Below are 24,368 nucleotides of genomic sequence, written 5' to 3' on the forward strand. Positions count from 1 at the left end.
ATAGCATGATCTGCTCTCTGATTTCTGAGGAGCAGAACATGTGGCAGATTTGGTAGTTTCTGCTTGTGTTTGTATTTGGGTTTAGAGATGTAGCAGAACATGGCGAACGGCAGAACTGGGAGCAGAACATGACTTCTTATCGTCCAGCGTGATCGTTTCTGGTAAAAACATAAACGAGAGCCACCACCACCTGATACATTCGCACCTGCTGCAGGACTGCCAATGCAAAATACTCCCTCCGTTTCGTTTTATTTGACGTTTCCGACATCTTTGTCAAAATTAAGGAAGCTGTGAAATTACATATTTGCCCCTGTGTCTTCTCCTCATCGGCGCAGGAGGAATCCCCAAAAATCGACCGGCCTCCGACATGCCGCCGCGGTGGGCGGCCTCCTCTCCGACCTCCGCGCCCGTGTCTCCCAGGTGCGGGCGTGCACGCCGCCACCCGCCGGGATCCCCTCCCTCTCGTTTTTGCCATCCCATCCCGCCGGGCCTGCTTGACCCCGACGCCTCCTTCCTCGAGCTCTCCCAGGTCGGAAACGCTGGCCGCCGCGCCAACCACCGAGGCTCACCCCAAGACGCCGGCGAGGCCCTCCTGCTCCAAGCACCGTGCTCCTGTGCCTTCTCCTCGTCAAGCCGCAACATCAAGCCGCCGCCGCGGAAAGAAAGAGGCGGAAACGCCGGCCGCCATGCCAGCCGCCGGGGCTCACCCCCAAGACGCTGCCGCCACCCATACTCGTCGGAGCCGTCGCCGCCACCCCTCCTTGCCGGAGCCGCCGGCAGCACCATTGTCCTGAGCCGCCGGAAGGTACTTCTTTTTTTTTAGAGTAAAGTCCATCACCGGTCCCTAAACTTGTACCGCTGTGTCATCCCGGTCCCTAAACTCGCAAATCAACCGTTCAGGTCCTCAAACTTGTTCGACTATGTCATCCAGGTCTCTAAACTTGCAGATCACTCGTTTAGATCCTTCAACTTGTTTAGTTGTGTCACCACGGTCTCCAAACTTGGATTTGAATATCATCTGGGTCAAATAGGACGGTCTAAAGACTTTATATTTAAAAATAATTCATAACTTTTTCATGTGAACTCTAATGAAGACAAACTTTATATCAAACTTGTAGCCCTCGACGCGATCTACAAATTTTTAGTTGAATTTTTTTTATTTTAAGTCATTTTTTTGTCCCAAAATGTAATTTTAAAATTATAATTTCAAAATCTATAAACATGCAACAATATTTTGGGACCCTATACAGTTTTAATTCAAAAACTTTTCAACTACAAAGTTGTAGGTCGCGTCGAGGGCTACAATTTTGATATAAAGTTTGTCTTCATTAGAGTTCACATGAAAATGTTATGAATTATTTTTTATATAAAGTTTTTAGACCGTCCTGTTTAGGGACCGGGGTGATACAACTGAACAAGTTGGAGAACCTAAACGAGTGATCTGCAAGTTTAGGGACCGGGATGACATAGTCGAACAAGTTTGAGGACCTGAACAGTCGATTTGCGAGTTTATGGACCGGGATGACACAACGGTACAAGTTTAGGGACCGGTGATGGACTTTACTCTTTTTTTTATGCAGAGTTTTCTGTGCTCCGTGGCTTGCTCATTAATGCCATCTTTGTTCATTTATTCAGTGTGTATTATGAAGTTCATAGGACTAGTATTATTTGGTTGCTGTTTGTTCATATGCCTTGCTTCAAAGTTTCAGAGCTTGTATGTTGGACTGTGTTCTTGTGATCAGGAAGGTACAGAATGCGGCAAATTTGAGTTCTCTCTGCTATTTGGAGTTCCCTAAATCCACCTGCTGTAACAATCCTGAGCATATGAAATCAGCAATGTTACACTTTATGCTCCCTAGCATTGTTTGTTAAAACTTAGACTGTAAAGTCTTCTGACCAAATGCTTGATGTGTATTGATCACATATTATCGGTGTCTTTTCTCTACAGGCAAGGAGAGGGAGAATCAGTGGGAGAAGAATGATAGAGGAAAAATAAACATGTGTTCAAGTCTCCTTCATGTGTAATTTATTCTAAGAGTAATTTATTCTTGGATTATACCTAAGTATTCTAGCTTAACATATTGTGCTACTCTACATTGTACTCCCTGGTACTCAGTGAATGTTGAGCTCAGTGACTACCCAATTTTACTCATGTGCTGATCATTTATTCGTTGCCAAAATTGTGCTTCAGATTGCTTTTTGGTAATTGAAATTGCTAATCTGAAACACTATCCAGATTAGCAATTGCTGGTGCTGTTGTTGATATGAACATGTCACTGTCTCTTGTTCACTACTGTCTCTTGTTCTGCATGATTCTCCACTGTCTCTTGTTCCATATACTCCTGCTTGCTGTGTGAGCTGGGATTCTTGATTCTTGATTCCGGATCGGTGACTACTGATGCTTATTTCTGACCTTGTTATATTTGGAGAAAAAAAGTTGGATTGTGTAAAAAATCTTAGTTCATGTGCATTCAACATTCAGTATTCCAATTTGTAATTTGTAACTGACAATACAGACAGACTACAGATACAGTATATGATTTCTTCCAATTGACATTATTCAGCCATTCATATTGCCATTATTCCAATTGATATTACAGACACAATTCCAAATTGTCTTACTTACACAATACAAAATTTTCAAGCTCACAGGATTCTATTGAAAACTACTCCAAAATTTCTACCAAACAATTTGGCACTACACAAATGCTCAAATAGGCATGCTCACATCTCAAATTTCTACCAAAAGTTCTGTGTTAGGTGAGGTATCACCATCTGTGTGTTACATTTAGCACCAAGAGTTCCAGATTCCATTGTCCAACATTGTCCAACGCATTGACAACAGCATCCAGGCTCTCCCAAAAGGCATCGTTGAACACATTTTCAGTCTCAGGACTTGCTCTGTTCTGAAGGGAGGTTGGGATTATTGTGACTTCATAGCACTGAATTGCAGTTGCAGTTATCCAGGTAACCCAAAATGAACTGCAATCAGAAATCAAGAACATGTTCCTGGAAAAAGAAGAGAAAAAATCGTCTGAAAAGGATTTAGGTGAAGTTGATAATTTGTCGACGAACAACAAACAAAGAACAGAAACCACACCAGGGCACCAGGAGCGTATCTTCTCCTCCTCGCCGGTTGCGGGCAAAGACACATCGGATGAGCTCGTGCATGGCGTGCCGCGAGAATCGCTGCAGGAGCTCGCCCTTGGCGCCGGCCTGGTGGACGACACGGATGCACGTGTTGACGGCAGTGCAGACGTGCTGGTTCCCGAGGGCGGTGGCGGCGGGTGCGCGCAGGCAGGCGAGCAGCGACTGCAGCATCCGCATCAGCACGGCCTCCTCGGCGGCGGCCTCAGCCCCGGCCTCGAACCGGCAGCTGGCGACAGGCCCATTCACGCAGCGCGGCGCTCGTGAGGGACGGACCCATGAGCGCCATCACCTCGTGGAGAGCGGCCAGCGACGCCGAGGTGACCGCGGCGCCGGAGTCCTCGGAGTGGACCGCGTAGAGGAAGGGCCGCAGCACGGCGGCGGGGGAGAAGACGAGGCGGCGCAGCGCCTTGAGGGAGGAGACGAGCGGGTGGTCCGCCGTGGCGTCGTCGGCTACGGCGCGCGGGTGGCGGAGGCTGCGGCGCATGACGGCCAGCACGGCGCTGGCCTCAGCGGATATCGCGCAGGCGAGGCCGGCATCCCTCGCGGCGGCGGCGGCGGCCGGATTTGAGGAATCAGGGCGAGGAGGAGGGCAAAGATGGAAACCAGCAGTATGACTGAACTACAGCGTCAAATAAAAAGAATGATTTCGGATTGACTTAGCGACGTCAAATAAAACGAAACCGAGGGAGTATAAAGAAAACGAATTAGGAATAGAAACGATCAAGAAAAGAATCCAAAAGATGGAAAATAAGCAGCAAACCTTAGAACTGGAATTCTCTATATGCTAGAGCTTTCATCGTTATCTGCAACACAGCCACCGGTGAGGCTACTAATCTGAGCTCAGTTCGGTTATGAACCATCCAAACGCAGAGAACGATTTTAGATAGATAATGTTCTGCTCTTCCTTCATGATGGGAGAAATATCCTGCTTTCTCGCTGTGGATAAACAAACATAAGTGCGAAAAAACCACCCGGATATATCTCTTGTTAGCTCGTCTCCGATCAAATCTCATATATACAACAAACTAGGGAGGCTATGTTCAATTTTTGAATCTGCTGTAGAAGATAAGTTAACCACCGAGAAAAATAAAAACGGGTGGGAGTATTCAATTCATTAGACCCGTTAACAGTCATTAGCATTATCTAGTGCTAGCGATCGAATTGAGGGAGGATAGGGAGGGAGTAGCTACTCCTGATAGTAGTTTCTAGTTTTCCTATATATATAGCCCATTTGGGGCACCATGGTATATGGGCTCCAATTATAATCACCGTTAGATTTGATCCTGATCAAACTAGTTGATGTGGGTATGATATTAACAGGTCTGCCCATTAATAGTTTATGATATATGGAATTTGTATATACTTAGATGAAAAGGTACCGGATTCATAGGCGTAATTAATTATGGATGGTAATGATGTTTAATCACATGCACACGATTGAGTATGTCATTTATTTCCGTATATAGTGTGAAAAGGTTATAAATGAAACTTTTTTATAGTATTTTTTTTAATGAAAGGAAGGTAAATATACTCAGTCAATTCGTGTGAACGTATCTGAAATAATAATTTTCTTCGTGACTTTGGGTACACGACATACGCATGTATTCCAGAGTATAATCGTGTCAACATATCTAAAACAAATTGGTTGTGTTTGGTGAACAAATTAATTTTACGTGACATATATTCCAGGAATCATGTACCTATATTTTAGGTACACCCATGTGTTTTCCAAAAAAAAAATGTTTGTTTAAATTCTATACCGTACCTTATTTCTTTTGCTATATATGCACGTCGAGTATGTGGGACCATCTCCATAATATTATACTGGTATAGAGTATGTGTGACGCACCATGACTCTTATTATTGGGTATATAACCCATTTAAAGACTTGTGTATATATACTTCTCATCAGGGTATATACCCAAATATTTTGTATATATCCAATTTTACGTGTATGTATCCAAATATCGAACATATACCCAAATATTGAATATATATACCCAAATATTGGGTACGTACCCAATTTGCACGTAAACATGTACATATACCCAAATATTGAGTATGAACAAAAAAAAATCCCGGAGCATGAAAAATAATTCTGGAAGTACACATACCCAAATATTGGGTATGAGAACACAGAAATAAATACCGTAGCATGAAAAATAATTTTGGAAGTGCATTAGATCCTGGCGGACCTAACAAAATTCGAACCAAAATTTGAAACAGTATATATACCCAAATATTGGATTTGGAAAAAAAAAATCCTTATCCATGAACAAAACCAACGACGTATTGGGCCGACGAACGAGCTTGCGGACGAAAGGCGCGGACAACCAGTGGCTGCGGCAAAGCTCGCAGACGACCAGCGGCGGCAACGAAGAAGCTCACGGATATCTGGCAGCGTAACAGCTTGACAACGAAGATTGTGGAGGCCTGGTTGGGAAGAAGAAGCTCGCGGACGTACGATGTCAAAGACAAATCTCGCGGACGACGATCAGCAGCCTGCGACGAAGAAGCTATTGCATATCCGGTGGTGCAATAGCTTCGCGACGAATGTTGCCGAGGACTAGTTGCAACGACGAAGGTCACGGACGAACGTCGTCAGCAACGATGCTCGTGGACAACCAACGGTTGCATCGAAGAAGATTGTCGATGTCCGGCGGTGTAACGGCGTGGAGATATGAAATTGGAGTGTGTAAAAGATGGAATGACATCGCTGCCCGTATATATATATACACTAGAAATAGAAAAGTATTAATAGTATGGATGAAAATAAAGCAATTACATCGAAATTATTGGGTTTGATTATGTACATATAATTTGGAAATAAATTGTGTTCATGCGATCACGATCATATTCATTTGGAAAGTTGACGCATGCAAGCTTATATGGAAACAGCTAGCTAGCTGGGCGCAAATCATGCACGTATACATTTGGAAAGTATATGCATGCAAGCTTATATGGAAACAGCTAGCTGTGCGCGAACCATGCACGTATATTACAAATGGAAAGCTGGATCTTGCATCTCTAATCGGGTTTAACCCGCTAATATATCTATAATATGCTGTTTTGAGTAGCACGGATCCTAAAGCAGATAAATGGTGGATACAATTGGAGCCCATACTTCATGGAGCACCACATAATTTACCTATATATGTGAACCAAGGTTCACTTCACCTTAAATCTGGAACGTTGGTGTGCTTTAAGATGTGTGCTACCTAAATATTCATTGCTCTGTACTTGTGAAGGCTTGCTGTGTACTTGCTCTTGACCTCACTTTCTAATCTTCCAACTTTACCCCTGGGCTAAATTATAGCTCTCTTTCATGCTAAACACAGTTAATATTACTTTTTTTTTCTTAGTGTTGTTTTAAGTTCTTCATCCCACGGTGTGTAACTGTGCATGCTACATTTTTTTTTCCGAAATAAGTACCCATACTTTTTTCTATAACTACATAATTAACATTTACCTAATAAATTGATCTTTTACCAAATGAAATTTGTAAATAATACCTCTGCTAAGATCCACCGAAGGAAGGATATTATGGCAGTTGGCAGGAGAAAATTTGCAGCTATATCATTTTTGAATAAAAATCTAACGTGCATATATAAGATAATATGAATTATAAGATTATGCCACGTGTACATTACTCCAATAAAGAGGTCCGGGACAACTCACATGATACTTTTGTGGTGCATTTTAAATTTTATACACATTTCAAATTCATATGAAATGTCATACATATTCGAAATAATGACATATAGCTAGATTTACATTAAATGATGTACCTGTAATATAGAAATAATACATGTCAATTTACCATAATAACATTTTACAAAAAGAAAGTTTGATCTATATATCTACATACAAAAAAAATTCAACATATCTATATATCTACATTTACAAGAACAGTATATCTCCATTCACCAAAAAATGACAGTTACAAAATGAAATGTTGATTTGTTATATACACGGGTTGACATTTTTTTTGTTAAACAAATTGATGTATCGCAAAACATTATGAGAACTCATGAGAAATCAAAATCACCAAAAGAAATTATTTGAGGTGAAATGCCGAAACATAAACAGATACTTAGCCAATTAAGTGCTAACAACGGTTATTAATGATATGACTTAATCAAGTGATTTGTACCTTATAGCACTACCATGCGCATGGGTCAACAGAGAATTGTGAGTGAGTGATGAGTCATCATTGTCCAATATGAGTGGAGTACTACTTCAAGTGCATTTTGGTCTTGGCAATTAGATCATGTACCAACCCCTGCTCCCACTATAAGGATACAAAGCTAGATAGGTACATCTTACAGTGATTATAATGTGTACACATGTCACACAAATGAGTGAGGTGCATATGAACCAAGGTTCATATATATATATATATATATATATATATATATATATATCGTAGGCGCCACGTATTAGATGGCGCCTCACACAACACCTCCCTACCCTACCCCACATTCCTCACATCCCGCCTGCGCCAACCATTTTTGAGTCATTTGATAACTTATGAGAATACCGCGTCCACCCCGCACCCACCACAGCACCACATTATCTCACATCCCACCCGCGCCCAACTTTCATGAGTCATTTGTTAACTTATGACCATGCCCGCGCCCACATAACGCCATGTGTTATCTTTTAACTAAAGAGCGGGCATGCATGCGTGAGTGAGATTAAGAAGCCAGTCATTTTTCAACTCATCAGTACATGGCACGTATCGACGGTGTCACACGAGTTACCTGTTTTTTCGGGTTATATTTTAACTCATGTGGTGCGACAAGGTGCGTGTGGGGGGGCATTCGTCGTGCTCGTTCCGGTGAGGTATTCGTTAACTCCGTCTGAACACATGCAACTCCATTGCGTGTTGGCACGAGGGCAGTTTTTTTTAACTCGTTTGCGCGTCACTGCGCGGTGGGGCACATGGCATTGGTCGTTAAATTGAGTTACTTTTTAACTCTCAAGTGATCGGTGGTCATTAAATGCATGCCCGTATTTTTTAATTTTTTTTGTCAGTCACAGTGTCCATGGCAGCGAATCTTCAGAGATTAGTCACATCAAAACCGCCGTAGTTATCGCCACCCACTCCTCTTCCGGACAGTTCTTTTCTCTCCCCCGTTCTTGAGTTCTTAGAGATCGCTCCTCTTCTTGCCGATTCAGTTCTGTGGACCCCCGTTTTTATAACAGGAATCAATCGTGTAAACAGTACCATTTCCCTGGATCAAGTAGTCTGGTACACACGAGTTCATAGCTGAAATACCAAATGCACATACATGAGAGTTTAGTGCGAATTATTACATCATAAGCCCGCAGGCATAGTCTTAGATCATCGGACCGAGCGGTCCGGAATACATTCCAAAAGCAGAAGTGGATAAGGCAGCGGAGTTAAGGCAGCGGCACGCCATTGCCACAGGCAACGACCGTAACTAAGACCTACTGAGTGCCATCGTCTTCATCACCCTCCTGGTAGTACGCGTAGGGATCCTCCGAAGCTTCATCTCCGGCCTCTGATTAAGTTTATATATTGCAAGGGTGAGTACCAACCGTACTCAGCAAGCCATCACAGCAACAATGCACATGATAGGGGTATTCAAAGGATGGCTATGGTTCTTTGCACAAAGCTAGTTTTGTAATTCTTTTCACAAGCCTAAGACCTAGCATTGACTGATCAAATTTTAGTACCAGTGTTCACATTTAAACAACGACGGTTCTGTCTACCATCCATTGTGATCCCAAGGATAGCTTCCCGCTATTGAGTCGTCATGGTTTTCTGAGGACGTTCACCTTCCCGCCTCTCAGGAAGTGGCTCCAACAGCATAAAAATCATCATGCAATATCCCATCCCACACAAGTTAAGAATTTAGAGTCTAGCCAAGTGTAATACACGTCCCGGTGCTCAATAACCGCGAGCACGGCTATTCGAATAGATTTGGTTTACTCACACTGCAGTGGATGTACACTTTACCCGCACTCCGCAACTGCCCAACACATGAGCCTCGTCCAACACATGAGACGCGTCACGGCAAAGCTTTTCGATAACCTCGCATTGGCAGTACCCGCTCCATGAACTTAAATCCTCATGCACTCTAGGCGTCCATGTTTCTAGCAGTGAGAGGAGTTCTGGCGCTCCCGGGAAAGAGAAGTCTCACACACATATTAAATTATGGTTCAAGTTAAGTTCTCTCTCTCACACACTCATGGCAGTCCTACCAATGGCGACACCGATGTAGGGCACGACTCTCGGCCCTACCTCAATGGCTGTCCCACTGTAGCACACCTGCCTCACTCAATGAGAAACCACTATGCATGGATACTGCCTCCGCTCGGCTATCTAATCCGCTAGGTCTATACCCATTCGAGAAGTATGGTTGTACGGGGGTCGTTTCATGCTTAACTTCATGGCTCGGTCCTTAATTGACCAGGGACGGCACTAGCCCTTTCCGGATACCACCCAAATCTTCCATCCGCCCCAGTCGAAAACATTTGTTTAGTTTTATTTTCCTTTCACAAATCATGTCATCAATATCATGGCAATGTGGCGCTCATGTGTCCACATGCCGCATCTCAATTACCTTCCCAAAGGTAATTGCCCAAGCATATAGCATTTGATAAATATGTGTATGCATAAATCTAGAGTAGCATTTCTAAGCATTTGTCATAGTTGACTAGGGACTTATACGTAAATCATGGTTACAAGGATTTAAGGTAAACAATAATCAAGGCATGGCATAATCACAAGTAGGATGTTCATTATTGCATGCAATTTTATTTGTAAACAAAATAATTTTGTAAATGGGATCAACGTGTTCAAAGAATAGTGATGACTTGCCTTGCTCGTAGTCCTGCGGGTCTTGACCCTCGCTCGGATCCGCAACTCTCTCGGGCTCTAAAATTACGTGCGAAGAATGATTTGAATTCAAATAAAATCCAAATAAACTTCAAATAACAGTCGAACGCGAATCGATCTTTCTATATTGATTACAAAGTTTGCAAAACCACGCTATTCCAATTTTAAGGTCATTTAATCCTAAGTCATTTTGTGATTTAGAAGTGTCTCCATTAAAAATTCAACGAAGAATACAATTCTTAGTAACTAAATCCGATTATCTCCGCGAGTGAGTTACTTATAGAGATTACTGAAAATAATCTATTTTCATTTTAAACTTTGCAATTCTATGACTATAAATAATCTATAATTAATATCTAATTATTCTAAATTTTCTAAACCTCCTTAGTCTCCCTCTAATTTCTATTTATTTATATTCTTTTTTTATTCTATTTCTCTCATCTTCTCTTTCTTTTCTTTTCCTCTCTTTCTTTCTCTTCTTTTTCTCTCTTTTCTTTCTTTTCTTTTTTCGCTCCTCTTTCTTTTATTTTTCTCTCTTTTCTTTCTTTTCTTTTTCTCTCCTCCCCCTGGCTTCTTTCCTCCCCCCTCTCTCTCGGCTCATGCTACCGGTGTCACATCCTGATTTTTGTTTCAGGATTTATAAATTATTTAATAAATTATTATTAGAATTTATATTAAATGTTCATTAATTTACAAGTGAAGTTAAATGTGGGAAATAAAATTTCCTAAATATAAGGCATGGATGGATTTAATTTTTATTAAATTCTCCATGGTTAATTATACTCTCTGGAATTTTCTCAGATTTTTCGGAGCTCAATTCCTAATTTTAATCTTACAAAGAACATTTCAGTAATTATCCACATATTAAATTAATCATTAAATGGTCTGATTGTAATTTTTTTAAGTACTTTGAGGGTCCAAGTATTTTCAAGATTTTTCTTGAAATTATTTGAGCAATATAAGTATTTTTAACAATTCAAAGATCATTTAAGTGATTATTTTAATTGGAAAAGTAATAAAAATTCTCCTCCCTTGTCTTGGGCTGAATCCGGCCCATTCCTTTCCTTCCTCTCTCTTCCGCCAGCCCAACCCGAGCCTGCATCCTCTCTTCTTCTCTCAGCCAAAGTCCGGTTTTGCTCCCTCTTCTAATCAGGCTGAGAAAAGAAAAGCCCGGCAAGAAGTCTAGTTTACCTCCCTATCGCTACAGTGCGTCTTCAAGCTCCAGCCGCCGGCCGAGCCGAGTTGGCTGCCATGCCAAGCCGCTTTGCCGCGCCATTTCCTCCTCAATCTCTCCCCTTTTCTTCCGATTGTTTGAGGGGTTTTGATCCTCTCGTTCTCCTCTATCTTTACCCCCAAAAATCGGAGCTAATCGTTGAGTATCTTATCCGAATCGAACTCGTTTTCGAGTTTATCTTCAAAACCGAGTTTTTGATTTCCCGGATCGATTTCTTGCGGGAGGAGTCCGATCTCTTCAATTCAAGGCTATAAATAGGACCGCCTAGTCCTCCTCTTTCGTTTGCCCCATCTTCCGTCCTCTCTCGTGCCTCGTAGCCATCGCGCCGCCGCCTCTGACGTCGCCGCCGCTTGCCGCCGCCACCAAGAGGTGCGCCGTGGTGAGGGGAAGCCTGGCCGCCCGTCCCCCTTAGCCACAGACCACCGGAGCTTCGCCGCCGGTGAGGTCCGAGCCGCCGCCGCCGTTCATCTCGCCGCCGGCCATCGTCGTCCATCGTTAGACTTGTTGGTGAGCACCGTTGCGTTCGTCTCGTCGTTCTCTACGTGTGCATGCCTTCCAAATCCGCAGCCGGCCGCCCTAGCTCCGGCGAGGTCACCACCCGTGCCGTGGCTGCCGTCGATGACGTCATCATGACGTCATCATCTCCTCTTTTTCAGTTTTTTTTCTAGTAGATTAAACTTCGGAAATTCATAACTAAATCATCGTAACTCGGATTCGAGTGGTTCAAGTTGCTAAATTCATCTAAAATCATGATCTACATGTTAAAAATATCCACATGTACTGTTTATGCTTGTTTTTGTACTGTTTTGTTGATTTTGTTCTTTCGCTTTAGTTTCCGACGTTCCGGAGGAGAGCGTTTTCGTTGAGGAAGGTTCAGAAGTGTTTGCGGAAGATCAAGGCAAGTCACACAGATCCCAAACAATCCTTTGAGCATGTTGAACCCGTTTAAAGCTATTGTTTGATTTCAACTTATGCATTATTTTCGAATGTCATCGAGTGGTGAGCCTTTCCCAATTAATTAATGGCCGAAGATGACTTTATTTTCCTATGGGTTATAATTTGATTAGCTAGAACCTTATATATTGGTTTGGTTCAGCTAAATGCTATATATAGATAATTGCTTAGCCATGCTTAGAAACATTATCACATAATTGGGATAACTAATGTTACACTATCACTTATGGTTATATTTAATGGTAGCTCACGATGGTTAATCGTGTTATGATAATTAATTGATAACTAAAACTTGACAATGGTGGGTTGTGAGCACATGGTTTTGAAGGTCGTGCTCATGGCAATTAAGGACCGGTTCGCGAGCTACTGTTGTGAGACATTAACCGTGCCAACCACAAGCCAGCGTGGGCAACGGCTTTACCTTTTGTATAGCATGGTTCATTGCGGGGCACCAGACTGAGAAGCGGCGAGAAGTCCGTGGGGGTCGCTGGGGAGTCCATGCCTCTGGTTTTTGAGGGGGTGATTATGATCCAGGAATGGTGCACTGTGATGAGTTGTGTTGTGCAGGGGGTATTGTTACAGCCTCTATTCGGGTACTTTCCAGTATCGCGACGCATGGTAGACATGATGTTGAGGCTGTGTCTTGTGGGTACAGTGGTACACCTCTGGCCAGAGTAAAACTATTCGAATAGCCGTGCTCGCGGTTATGGGCGAGTTGAGCAATGTTTTTCGTGATTAGTCTCACACCTCTCACAATAATTATGGATGTTATACCTGGTAATAATTTGCTTAGCTCCTGGTTTGGAGTTAGATCTGTACAGCCGGGTATGGTTGTTCAGGATGGTTGGGCCTGTGCAGCATGGGTGTGCTGTTCAGTGTTGATTAAAATTTCTGATTAATTACTCCACTGTTTTACTTCTCTGAAATGTTTTGCTAAATGCTGCTTTTGCAATGAGCCTATATTATGCCATCCTTTGGTATCCTTGTGCACTTGCATATTTGCTGTGTGGCTTGTTGAGTATGTCATATGCTCATTCTTGCAATAATCAATCAACCTCAGTTGAAGAAAAAGGATCCAGAAGGAGAAGACGTTTGGCTTATACCCCAGTTGAGTTGCTTGTGGGAGTGGAGCTGAAGCCATCGCTAGACCGTTAATTCCGCTGCTGTTTTTCCTTTTCTTTTGTAAGTATGTAACGTTATTATTATGATAGATTTGTATATTAAATTGTCAGTTTGTGTACCTCGGCTGATTCCTGAACGAGGATTTTATGCACAAATTAGTTCGGAAATTACTAGTGAATTTCCGGGCGTGATAACCGGGGCGGCGACGGCGGCGGAACGGGGAAGGGTGGCGGCTTACCGATGGCGGCGGCGGCGACGGCGAGGCAATGCTCGGCGCGGCACACGGCGCGGCGCGGCGGCACCGAGGGCGGCGGTGCGGCGGCACGAAGGCGGCGGCGCGGTGGCACGAGAGCGACGGCGCGGTGGAGAGAGAAGAGGGGAGAAGGAGGGAAATGGAGTGGGGAGAATGGAGAGGGGTGGGGTTTTTATAGGGGAGAGGGGGGAAAGAGAGAGGGAAGAGGTGGCCGGCTTAATGGCGACGCGACAGCGGCGCACGGGGCTTGGGACGACGGCGCGGGGCGCGAGGCGGCGAGGGCACGGGCGCGCGGTGACGGGACGGGCGATGCGACGGCAACGGGCGACGCGACAGCGACGGCGGAGCGGGGCTCGAGGCGACGGCGACGCGCGGCGACGGCGGAGCGGGGCTCGAGGCAACGAGGGGACGGGCGCGCGGCGACGGGACGGTGACGGCGACAGTGACAGCGACGGCGACGGGACGGCGGCGCGGCAGCGGCGAGCGCGCAGCAGGGCGCGGGGCGCGAGGCGGTAGGCACGCGACGCGGCGACGGGATGGCGGCGCAGGACAGGCGACGCGACAGCGACGGTGGCGCGGGGCTCGGGGTGGCCAGGCGCGCGCGGCAGAGGAGGGGGCAGGGCTAGGGAACCTTATCAAACACCTATGCCTGAATGAATAGTGTCTTTTCCTATTTATCCCTATTTTAGCCTATTTCCTATATAAATTTTATTCTATAAATCCTAATTTTTGCATAAATGAAGTTTACTCAATATTTGTGTTATTCTAACCAATGGATTCACCCTAGATTAATATTACCCATATTTTATAATTTATTTGAATTTTTATATTAGGGCTAATTCTTATTCCGTCGCACTTAAATTTAGTTGATGCAAATATGGTTGCAATAATATTTCATTTATTTCTATCCTCACCAAATCTTTATTTTAAATTATATTCTAATTGTTTATTTTGCCAATTTAATTTTAGGGTTTATTCCTAATTAATTATTCTTTATTCGCGATCTAAGAACTCCGAAATCAAAATCCAATGAAATAGGCGAATAAAATCGGCATGATGCAATTTATTTAAAATTTTTTTGAAGGCCCATAATTTTAGGGTTTGATTTCGTTGGTCGAATTTTCAGGGTGTTACAAACCTACCCGCCTTAAATAAATCTCGTCCCGAGATTTCTTACCGGTTTTCGAATAGATGCTGGTATTCCGTCTTCAAGAATTCTTCGCTTTCCCAAGTGGCTTCATCCTCAATGTGATTACTCCATTGTACCTTGTACATACGCCACACTTTGGTCCTAGTCCTCTTTTCAGCTTCATCCAATATCCGGACTGGGTGTTCTGGATACGTGAGATCATTGCTAATATGAATTTCTTCCAACGGAGCTTGTTCCTCCGGCACTCGTAAGCACTTCTTTAACTGAGACACGTGGAAGACTGGGTGCACATCGGCGATATTTTCTGGTACTTGTAACTGATATGCGACTTCTCCTCGTCTAGCCATGATTTGAAAAGGTCCCACATATCTTGGTGTTAATTTCCCTTTGACCTTAAACCTTTTTGTGCCTCTCATCGGAGAAACCTTCAGATAAACATAATCTCCTTCCTTAAATTCCAGGTTTCTTCTTCGGGTGTCAGCGTAACTCTTTTGTCGTGATTGTGCCACTTTTAGACGTTCACGGATCAGGCGAACCTTTTCTTTGGCCTCTTTGATAATGTCAGGTCCAAATACCGCCCGTTCTCTAGTCTCGGACCACATTAGTGGAGTACGACATCGTCGACCAAACAATGCCTCATTGGGTGACATCTTTAGGCTTGCTTGAAAACTGTTGTTGTAGGAGAATTCGGCGTAGGGCAAACATTTCTCCCAATCTTTGCTAAAATCCAAGGCACAAGCTCTCAACACGTCCTCCAAGACCTGGTTTGTTCTCTCTGTCTGGCCATCTGTCTGTGGATGATAAGCGGTGCTAAAAGCAAGGTAACTTCCTAGGACTTCATGTACTTTCTCCCAGAAATGCGAAGTAAACTGCGTGCCTCGATCGGATATAATTCTCTTAGGCACACCATGAAGACATACTATCCTGGTCATGTATAACTCGGCGAGCTTGGCACCGCTATAATTGGTCTTGACGGGAATGAATCTCGCCGTCTTGGTGAGTCGATCCACGATCACCCAAATGGAATCATACCCTGTTGCGGTCTTGGGCGATCCAACAATAAAATCCATACCTATCTCATCCCATTTCCACTCGAGAATCCTAAGGGGTTGCAGCAAACCCGCCGGTCGCTGGTGCTCAGCCTTCACCTTCTGGCATACGTCACAGAGTGCTACGTATTCTGCCACATCTCTCTTCATGTTGGGCCACCAGTATCCTTCCTTCAGATCTTGGTACATTTTCGTACTTCCGGGGTGCAATGAATATGCTGGTTCATGAGCTTCCTTTAGGATTAATCCTCTCAGTCCACCCTGTTCGTGTACATAGATCCTCTTTTTATACCATAAGACATCTTTCTCATCGGTCGAAAATTCCTTTGCAAACCCTGCAGCTAGGCATTCCTTCACCTCTTGGATTTCTTCGTTGTCCTTCTGAGCTTCTTCTATTTGGGTTCTCAAAAGAGGTTGAATGTCCAGGGTGTTTATCTGTCCACGGGGTACTATATGTAGGTTTAGCTGGGTTATTTCCTCTTTAAGCTCAGGAGCCATCCCTTCCATTCTCAGATGATTGCAATGGCTCTTACGACTCAAAGCGTCGGCCACAACGTTTGCTTTGCCTGGGTGATAGTGAACCTCTAGATCATAGTCCTTGATTAATTCCAACCATCGCCTTTGCCTCAAGTTGAGATCTGACTGGGTGAAAATATACATTAGACTCTTGTGGTCAGTGTAGATATCGCAATGGTTTCCAATCAAATAGTGTCTCCAAATCTTTAGCGCATGAACCACGGCTGCTAGCTCTAGGTCATGGGTAGGGTAATTTTCCTCGTGTGGTCGCAGTTGTCGCGATGCATAGGCCACAACCTTTCCGTCCTGCATCAGTAATCCTCCTAGTCCTTGCCTTGATGCATCAAAATATATAACAAAGTCTTTCCTATTGTCGAGAAGAACTAGAATAGGCGCAGAGGTCAACTTTTCTTTGAGCTGCTCAAAGCTTTCCTGGCACTGTTCTGACCACACAAACTTCTTTTCCTTCTTGAGTAGTTGTGTCATTGGTCGGGCTATCTTAGAGAATCCTTCAATGAACCTTCGATAGTATCCGGCCAAACCTAGAAAACTCTGAATCTCAGTCACAGATTTGGGTGCCTTCCATTCCGTGACGGCCTCAACTTTAGCAGGATCCACTGCCACTCCACCGGCTGAGATTACGTGGCCTAGAAAAGTGACTTCTTTTAACCAGAACTCACATTTACTAAACTTTGCATATAATTTATGCTTCCGAAGTTTCTCGAGTACCAATCGCAAGTGCTCTGCATGCTCTTCCTCGTCTTTGGAGTAGATTAAAATATCATCGATGAATACTACCACAAATTTGTCCAAGTAATCCGTGAACACTTTATTCATAAGATTCATAAAGTACGCCGGGGCGTTGGTTAAACCAAATGACATTACTGTGAACTCATACAATCCATAGCGCGTTGAGAACGCGGTCTTGGGTATATCCCCGGTCCTAATCTTCAATTGGTGGTATCCTGATCGAAGGTCAATCTTAGAGAACACCTTAGCTCCTTTAAGTTGATCGAAAAGATCATCAATCCGTGGTAGTGGATACTTGTTCTTGATAGTTACTTCGTTCAGTGAGCGGTAGTCCACACACATTCTCATGCTACCATCCTTCTTCTTGACGAATAACACTAGGGCTCCCCAAGGTGACGAACTGGGACATACAAATCCCTTCTCTTGCAACTCTCTAATTTGCTTTTTAAGTTCCTACAACTCATTGACCGGCATCCGATATGGTCTCTTGGATATGGGGGCAGTTCCGGGTATCAGATCAATAATGAACTCTATGTCACGATCTGGTGGCATTCCAGGTAAATCTTCTGGGAACACATCGGGGAATCGCTGCACTACGGGCATTCCTTTTAGGGGTAGCATGGTAAATATGCCTCCGGCACGTTCGGTTAGTCTAGGATCTTGATCCATGGTTGCTCTCATATCCGATCCCTAGGGTGTGGTCAGGGTAACTTCTCTACGTCTACAGTCTATTACTCCCCTATTCTTTGTTAACCAATCTATACCCAATATGACATCAAGGGTCTGAGGCATCAGCACCATAAGGTTGGTGGGAAACACCACATCCCTAAGGCGAATAGGTACGTCAATGCAAGCTGTATCCACGGTTATTTCACCCCCAGGTGAATGCACTAACATTGGTTGCCTTAATTTAACTCTGGTCAAATTGTGTTGTTGGCTTGCTTTCAAAGATATAAATGAATGCGATGCTCCTGAATCGAAGAGAAGTTTAACTGGAGTGGAGTTGATAGAAAACATACCCATCAGTACACTCTGGTCTCCTGGGCCTCTTCAGCTCGAACGTGGTTCACTTGCCCGCGTCTAAATCTGGTAGAGGTCCTGTTAGTCTGCGGAGTCCTGAATAGACCTCGTCCAGCAGCAGGGGTAGCAGTCCCGTGAATAGCCGTTGCATTAGCTCCGGTGCGAATGGGTGTCTTGTTTAGATGGGGCACTTGTTGGCGAAATGCCCGTACTCTCCACAGTTGAAACAGCTTCCTAGCCTCACTGATCCAGTAGTGGCCTGATTTGGTGCAGGAGCTCGGGTCTGAGTGGTAACCAGCCTGTGGAAGTTGCTAGGTGCGGTAGGACGATTGGTTGTTACCACCGTTGGTCTCCATCCTGATGAGGTAGTTCCTTTAGGACACTGGGGTGCGACCTGAGGCGGGCGGTTCATGGCAAGCCTCCTCTTACGATTGTGCTCCACAACCTTCCGGTCGTTTTCCAGTCTAACGACCTTATTGATTAAACTCTGGAAACTATCGTGGTCCTGTCCAATCATGGGCCCACGCAACTCGTCGTTCAGGCCTTCGATGAACTTGTCGATCTTTTCCTCCTCGTCGGCAAGATCTCTAGTTGCGTAACGCGCCAGTTGAGTGAAACGGTTTAGGTACTCTTGTATAGTGGTATTTCCTTGTCGTAGTCTCCTAAACTCATTCTTCTTCATTCGCATCACAGCGGCAGGCACGAAGTTGTCACGGAAGGCTGTAGTGAATTCCTCCCAGCTTGGTTCTCCAGCATCTTCTTCTCGAGCTTCTTTGTAGGTGTCCCACCAGTCTCCGGCTGGTCCTTCCAGTTGGTTCGCCGCAAAGATCACTTTATCGGCTTCACGTACTCGAACAAGGGTCAGCTTCTTCTCAATGATCCTTAACCAATCCTCAGCATCCATAGGTTCTTCAGCTGTGGCGAACGTGGGTGGCTTAGTCCTCATGAATTCTCCAAAGCTTGATCCTCCACGGTTGCCTTGATTATTTGCGATGGCTTGCAGAAGTTGGGTTTGAGTAGCCATGACTCCGGTCAGGGTGTTTAGGTCGGGTGTTTGAGTTTCTTCATTGCTGGTTGACGCCCGACGTCGGCTTGCCATCTGTGTAGGCTGATGAGGTAAGTATCCTAATTTCCTAACTAGCCCTTATGGTTTTATCCCGTTAAGGGAGTTGTTTTGATGTGAAATTTGTTTTGCAAGCATGGTGGAATAAACTCATTCATAACACAACAGTAATAATATCATAAATAACATCACAGAGTTCCACAGATAATACATAAGTCATGATGCAATCGACTGCACATATACGCAGTCCAAATAAAGTTTATCTAAAAGATACATCGAACTAATCATCAAGCTACCCGTCAATCTAGGTAGGGAGGGTGTGTCTCGCATGCTATCCAAAAACCATCTGAAGCGAGATCAAAGCTGCAATAGTCCTCTAGTCTAGTCATCCAACCATCCGCAGGATCCTAGGGCAGGTAGAGGGTGGTCGCTGGCTCGTGCAAACCTGAGTCCCCACGGCTCGGAAGTAGTGGCCTCTGGATCTGGCTTGGGCTTCTTGCCCGGGGGTTGTGTGCTCTTGCGGGCAGTGCTGAGGGTGCGAGGGCCTCCGATAAAGGTGATGCGGTGGACAGGAGTCTCGTCCTCTGAAGGATCAGTGATGTCTGGCTCTATCTCTGGCTCAGTGTCGGTCCCCTCTGTCTCGAAGTCGACCTGGATTGGAGTCTCCAAACTGGAACCCAGCTGCGGTGACGGAGTAGGGATCAGTGGAGTGTGCACAATCTCTGGGGCAGGTGGCTGTGTCACTGTCGGGTCCACCAGGTAAGGTGCTGACTCGGTAACTAGCATATCAACCTCTCCTAAAAGTGCGTGGAACGCTGGTGGGTACGGCGGAGTAAGGAAGAAGTAGCGGTCACGCCCTACTGCTGAGGAAGTAGAAGCTCCTGTGGTGCTGACTGTAGCTGCTCGAAGCTGCTCCTCAAGCTGGCTGACGTGCTCCTGACTCTCTCTCAGCTGCTCCTCGAGTGTATCCATCATCCCGCGGCGATCATTGTACTGATCAGATAGCTGCTGGAACTGGTCGCCGTGGACCTGGAGCTCTGCCTTCAGTGATGTCACGACCGGAAATAACCCAACGGGCGTTCCTTACGTGCGTGTATTATTCCTTGTCCCAGGAGGCAAGGTACACCAAAAGTTGATACATTTCAGAGTTTGTCAAGCGGAAGCGTAAATAGTTAATTTATTACATGGGCGGCGAAGGCCCAGCACACACAAAGACAAACGGGAAACAGCGGAAGACTAGGGCGACGACCACAGGCGCTTGACGGCAGGCACGAGCTAAACACCAAAGCCTTCTTCATCCAGGGGCTCCTCTTCTGGGTTTGGGAAAAATTGAGCAAGACTGAGTACAACCACCGTACTCAACAAGACACACCCATAAGTGCAGAATAAATGCAAAGGAGTACAATGGAGTTATAATATAGGGGGTTAGGGTTTTGCAGTAAACAGCATTTAAAGACACTTAGTTGCTCAAAGCTAAATTTAAAACACGATCCGAGAACTATTTAATATTATTAAACAAGGCCGTGAACCCACACGGACCTGCCTTAACCCAAGGCCTACGATGATTCAGACCGAACTGGCGACCCGACCCTGGGTCCCAGCTCGTCCCAAGCCAACCCAGGCCAACCATTCCACATTTTAGTTGTTAAGCAGGTTTTAAGAATTAAAACACTAACTTAGGTACATTGCTCGGCTTGCCCATAACCGAGGGCGTGGCTATTCGAATAGATTATACTCTGATCAGAGGTGTACATCTTTACCCACAAGACACATCTTCCTCACGTGGGACCACGTGCCACATACCACCACGGCATACGGACGGAAGACGTGACATATTTTCCAACCCATCCTAGCCATAGACAAGAGTACCGACCCAACCCCACCTACGGCCGGAACCCCCGGGACAGGTAGGCAGGACTGAGCCCCTAGCAGCAGGACAACGGCCCTGTGCCATGACATCTCGACTACCGGGCCGCAGCTCGTGTAGCCTTCATTTGCCCTAGAGATGTCCATCGACCCCCGACTTCGTCCATCTCCATCCGTGTACTTCTGTTTATAACCAGACTGAGCCACAAACTAAGCCTTACCCATTAGACATGTGGAAGTACGGTAGTGCTTTGCAACAGAGGCCCGAAGACCGGTCCTTATATGGCCGAGGTGCTACCATCAAAACCATGCACCCCGAGCCCAGCCTAAAACCATTTTGAGGGTTTTGAATAGAGGGGGAGGTGTGAATCCAATTCCACAATAACCCAACCATTCCATGGTGTCCAAGTGATATGAATATTCCCAAAGTCTAGAGTTATAAAACCACCTAATGTTGTCCTATTAATCAGCGAAGCATCTACCTAAATTCATACTAGTGGAACCATGAATAAAATGTCCACTAGTTGGGGTTTTGTTTATCCTAGGGTGAACAAGGTAATAATAACAATAACAATAATAAGGTCATAACAAAGGTAAATAGGCTTAGCTAGATAAAACAGTGATAACGCGGGAATTTAAATAAAGCGATAATGCAATAATTTAAATCAAAATAACTTTATAAACTGGGATTCAATATGTTCAAGGATGATGTGACTTGCCTTGCTCGCTTTCCCAAACGTCGGCTTCAACCTCCACGTAGAGCGGATCTTCCGAAGCTGCAGCGTCTACACGACCAACAGAAATTAAAAGGGCTTTTACTCTAATAAACTCCATATAACAAGCAGGAACAAAGCACAAAAATGGGTTCTTGACTTCTTAAGGAAAAATTAGAGACTTGAACGGTCCAATTCCGAGTTCAAATGGCCAAGTTATGACCATTTGAAGTTTATATGCTCTTTAAATGAATATTTGCGAATTTCTTCATTTAAATTTTAATTTTAAAAGGGATTTATTGCGTCAGCCGAGGGGAGGGGCGCGCGGACCGGGTCCACGGGAGTGGGGCCCACGCGGCAGCCTCACGGTCCACGGTGGACCGGGTGCACCCGGGCTCACACCAGCCGGCGCCGTGGGCCCCACGCGTCAGCCACACCTAAGGGGGCGGGCGGCTGACGGCCGGGCCCCACGCGGCAGCCACTCGGCGCGCCTATGGGCGGCCAAGCTGGCGCGACCGGCGGGAAACGGCGCGCCCGCGCCCCTATGGTCGCCGGCGGCGGCCATAGGCATGGCGGAGCGGCGGCCGAGAGAGGGGAGGGAAAGGGGGAAACGAGGCGACGGTCCACGGCTCACCCTAGGTCGACGGCGACGACGGAAAAGGCGACCGGAGCGGAGGAAGGCGGCGGCGCTTCTCGGGTGAACGGGGACGGCGGCGCTCCGGTGGTCGGCGAGCTCGACGAGGGGGTGGACGGGGATGGCGGCGATGCGGCGAAGCCGGAGGAGGTGACGCCGGGGCGGGAGACGGTCCGGGGCGACGACGGCGGCAGACCGGAGCTCGGCGGCGACGGCGGCACACATGAGACGCGTTACGGCAAAGCTTTTCGATAACCTCGCATTGGCAGTACCCGCTCCATGAACTTAAATCCTCATGCACTCTAGGCGTCCATGTTTCTAGCAGTGAGAGGAGTTCTGGCGCTCCCGGGAAAGAGAAGTCTCACACACATATTAAATTATGGTTCAAGTTAAGTTCTCTCTCTCACACACTCATGGCAGTCCTACCAATGGCGACACCGATGTAGGGCACGACTCTCGGCCCTACCTCAACGGCTGTCCCACTGTAGGACACCTGCCTCACTCAATGAGAAAACACTATGCATGGATACTGCCTCCGCTCGGCTATCTAATCCGCTAGGTCTATATCCATTCGAGAAGTATGGTTGTACGGGGGTCGTTTCATGCTTAACTTCATGGCTCGGTCCTTAATTGACCAGGGACGGCACTAGCCCTTTCCGGATACCACCCAAATCCTCCATCCGCCCCAGTCGAAAACATTTGTTTAGTTTTATTTTCCTTTCACAAATCATGTCATCAATATCATGGCAATGTGGCGCTCATGTGTCCACATGCCGCATCTCAATTACCTTCCCAAAGGTATTTGCCCAAGCATATAGCATTTGATAAATATGTATATGCATAAATCTACAGTAGCATTTCTAAGTATTTGTCATAGTTGACTAGGGACTTATACGTAAATCATGGTTACAAGGATTTAAGGGTAAACAATAATCAAGGCATGGCATAATCACAAGTAGGATGTTCATCATTGCATGCAATTTTATTTGTAAACAAAATAATTTTGTAAATGGGATCAACGTGTTCAAAGAATAGTGATGACTTGCCTTGCTCGTAGTCCTGCGGGTCTTGACCCTCGCTCGGATCCGCAACTCCCTCGGGCTCTAGAATTACGTGCGAAGAACGATTTGAATTCAATTAGAATTCAAATAACAGTCGAACGCGAATCGATCTTTCTATATTGATTACAAAGTTTGCAAAACCACGCTATTCCAATTTTAAGGTCATTTAATCCTAAGTCATTTTGTGATTTAGAAGTGTCTCCATTAAAAATTCAACGAAGAATACAATTCTTAGTAACTAAATCCGATTATCTCCGCGAGTGAGTTACTTACAGAGATTACTGAAAATAATCTATTTTCATATTAAACTTTGCAATTCTATGACTATAAATAATCTATAATTAATTTCTAATTATTCTAAATTTTCTAAACCTCCTTAATCTCCCTCTAATTTCTATTTATTTATACTTTTTTTTTATTCTATTTCTCTCCTCTTCTCTTTCTTTTCTTTTCCTCTCTTTCTTTCTGTTCTTTTTCTCTCTTTTCTTTCTTTTCTTTTTCTCTCCTCTTTCTTTTCTTTTTCTCTCTTTTCTTTCTTTTCTTTTTCTCTCCTCCCCCTAGGTTTCTTTCTTCCCCCCCTCTCTCTCGGCTCATGCTACCGGGGCGGCGACGGCGGCGGAACGGGGAAGGGCGGCGGCGACGGCGAGGCGACGCTCGGCGCGGCACACGGCGCGGCGCGCTGGCACCGAGGGCGGTGGCGCGGCGGCACGAAGGCGGCGGCGCAGTGGCACGAGAGCGACGGCGCGCTGGAGAGGGAAGAGGGGAGAAGGAGGGAAATGGAGTGGGGAGAATGGAGAGGGGTGGGGTTTTTATAGGGGAGAGGGGGGAAAGAGAGAGAGGAAAGAGGTGGCCGGCTTAATGGCGACGCGACGGCAGCACATGGGGCTCGGGACGACGGCGACGCGCGGCGACGCGACGGCGCGGGGCGCGAGGCAGCGAGGGGACGGGCGCGCGGCGACGGGACG

The 24,368-nt window shown here is 45.5% G+C and overlaps 2 protein-coding genes across 2 annotated transcripts; one reads left to right on the forward strand and one right to left on the reverse strand.

The window, feature by feature from the left end:
• The first annotated feature begins 367 nt into the window (after window positions 1-367).
• Window positions 368-1,996, forward strand: LOC127765656 (uncharacterized). Its single transcript, XM_052290595.1, has 2 exons — window positions 368-805; window positions 1,949-1,996. Exons 1-2 carry the CDS (start codon window positions 368-370, stop codon window positions 1,994-1,996), a joined length of 486 nt encoding a protein of 161 aa, XP_052146555.1.
• Window positions 1,997-2,616: 620 nt separating this feature from the next.
• Window positions 2,617-3,599, reverse strand: LOC127768870 (uncharacterized). The gene is made up of 2 exons (XM_052294524.1): window positions 3,101-3,599; window positions 2,617-3,009 (listed from the first exon to the last, which is right to left on the reverse strand). Exons 1-2 carry the CDS (start codon window positions 3,325-3,327, stop codon window positions 2,769-2,771), a joined length of 468 nt encoding a protein of 155 aa, XP_052150484.1. The 5' UTR covers window positions 3,328-3,599; the 3' UTR covers window positions 2,617-2,768.
• Window positions 3,600-24,368: the final 20,769 nt, after the last annotated feature.

This window comes from Oryza glaberrima, chromosome 3, assembly GCF_000147395.1.
Source record: "Oryza glaberrima chromosome 3, OglaRS2, whole genome shotgun sequence".
Lineage (NCBI taxonomy): Eukaryota > Viridiplantae > Streptophyta > Magnoliopsida > Poales > Poaceae > Oryza > Oryza glaberrima.

Excerpts from the sequence above, each read along its gene's own strand:
- LOC127768870 (XM_052294524.1), bottom strand. The coding sequence starts at position 3,327 with ATGCGGATGCTGCAGTCGCTGCTCGCCTGCCTGCGCGCACCCGCCGCC. Across the intron at positions 3,010-3,100 it reads GATACGCTCCTGGTGCCCTG|GAACATGTTCTTGATTTCTG; the intron begins GTGTGGTTTCTG and ends TTCTTTTTCCAG.
- LOC127765656 (XM_052290595.1), top strand. The coding sequence starts at position 368 with ATGCCGCCGCGGTGGGCGGCCTCCTCTCCGACCTCCGCGCCCGTGTCT. Across the intron at positions 806-1,948 it reads TTGTCCTGAGCCGCCGGAAG|GCAAGGAGAGGGAGAATCAG; the intron begins GTACTTCTTTTT and ends TTTTCTCTACAG.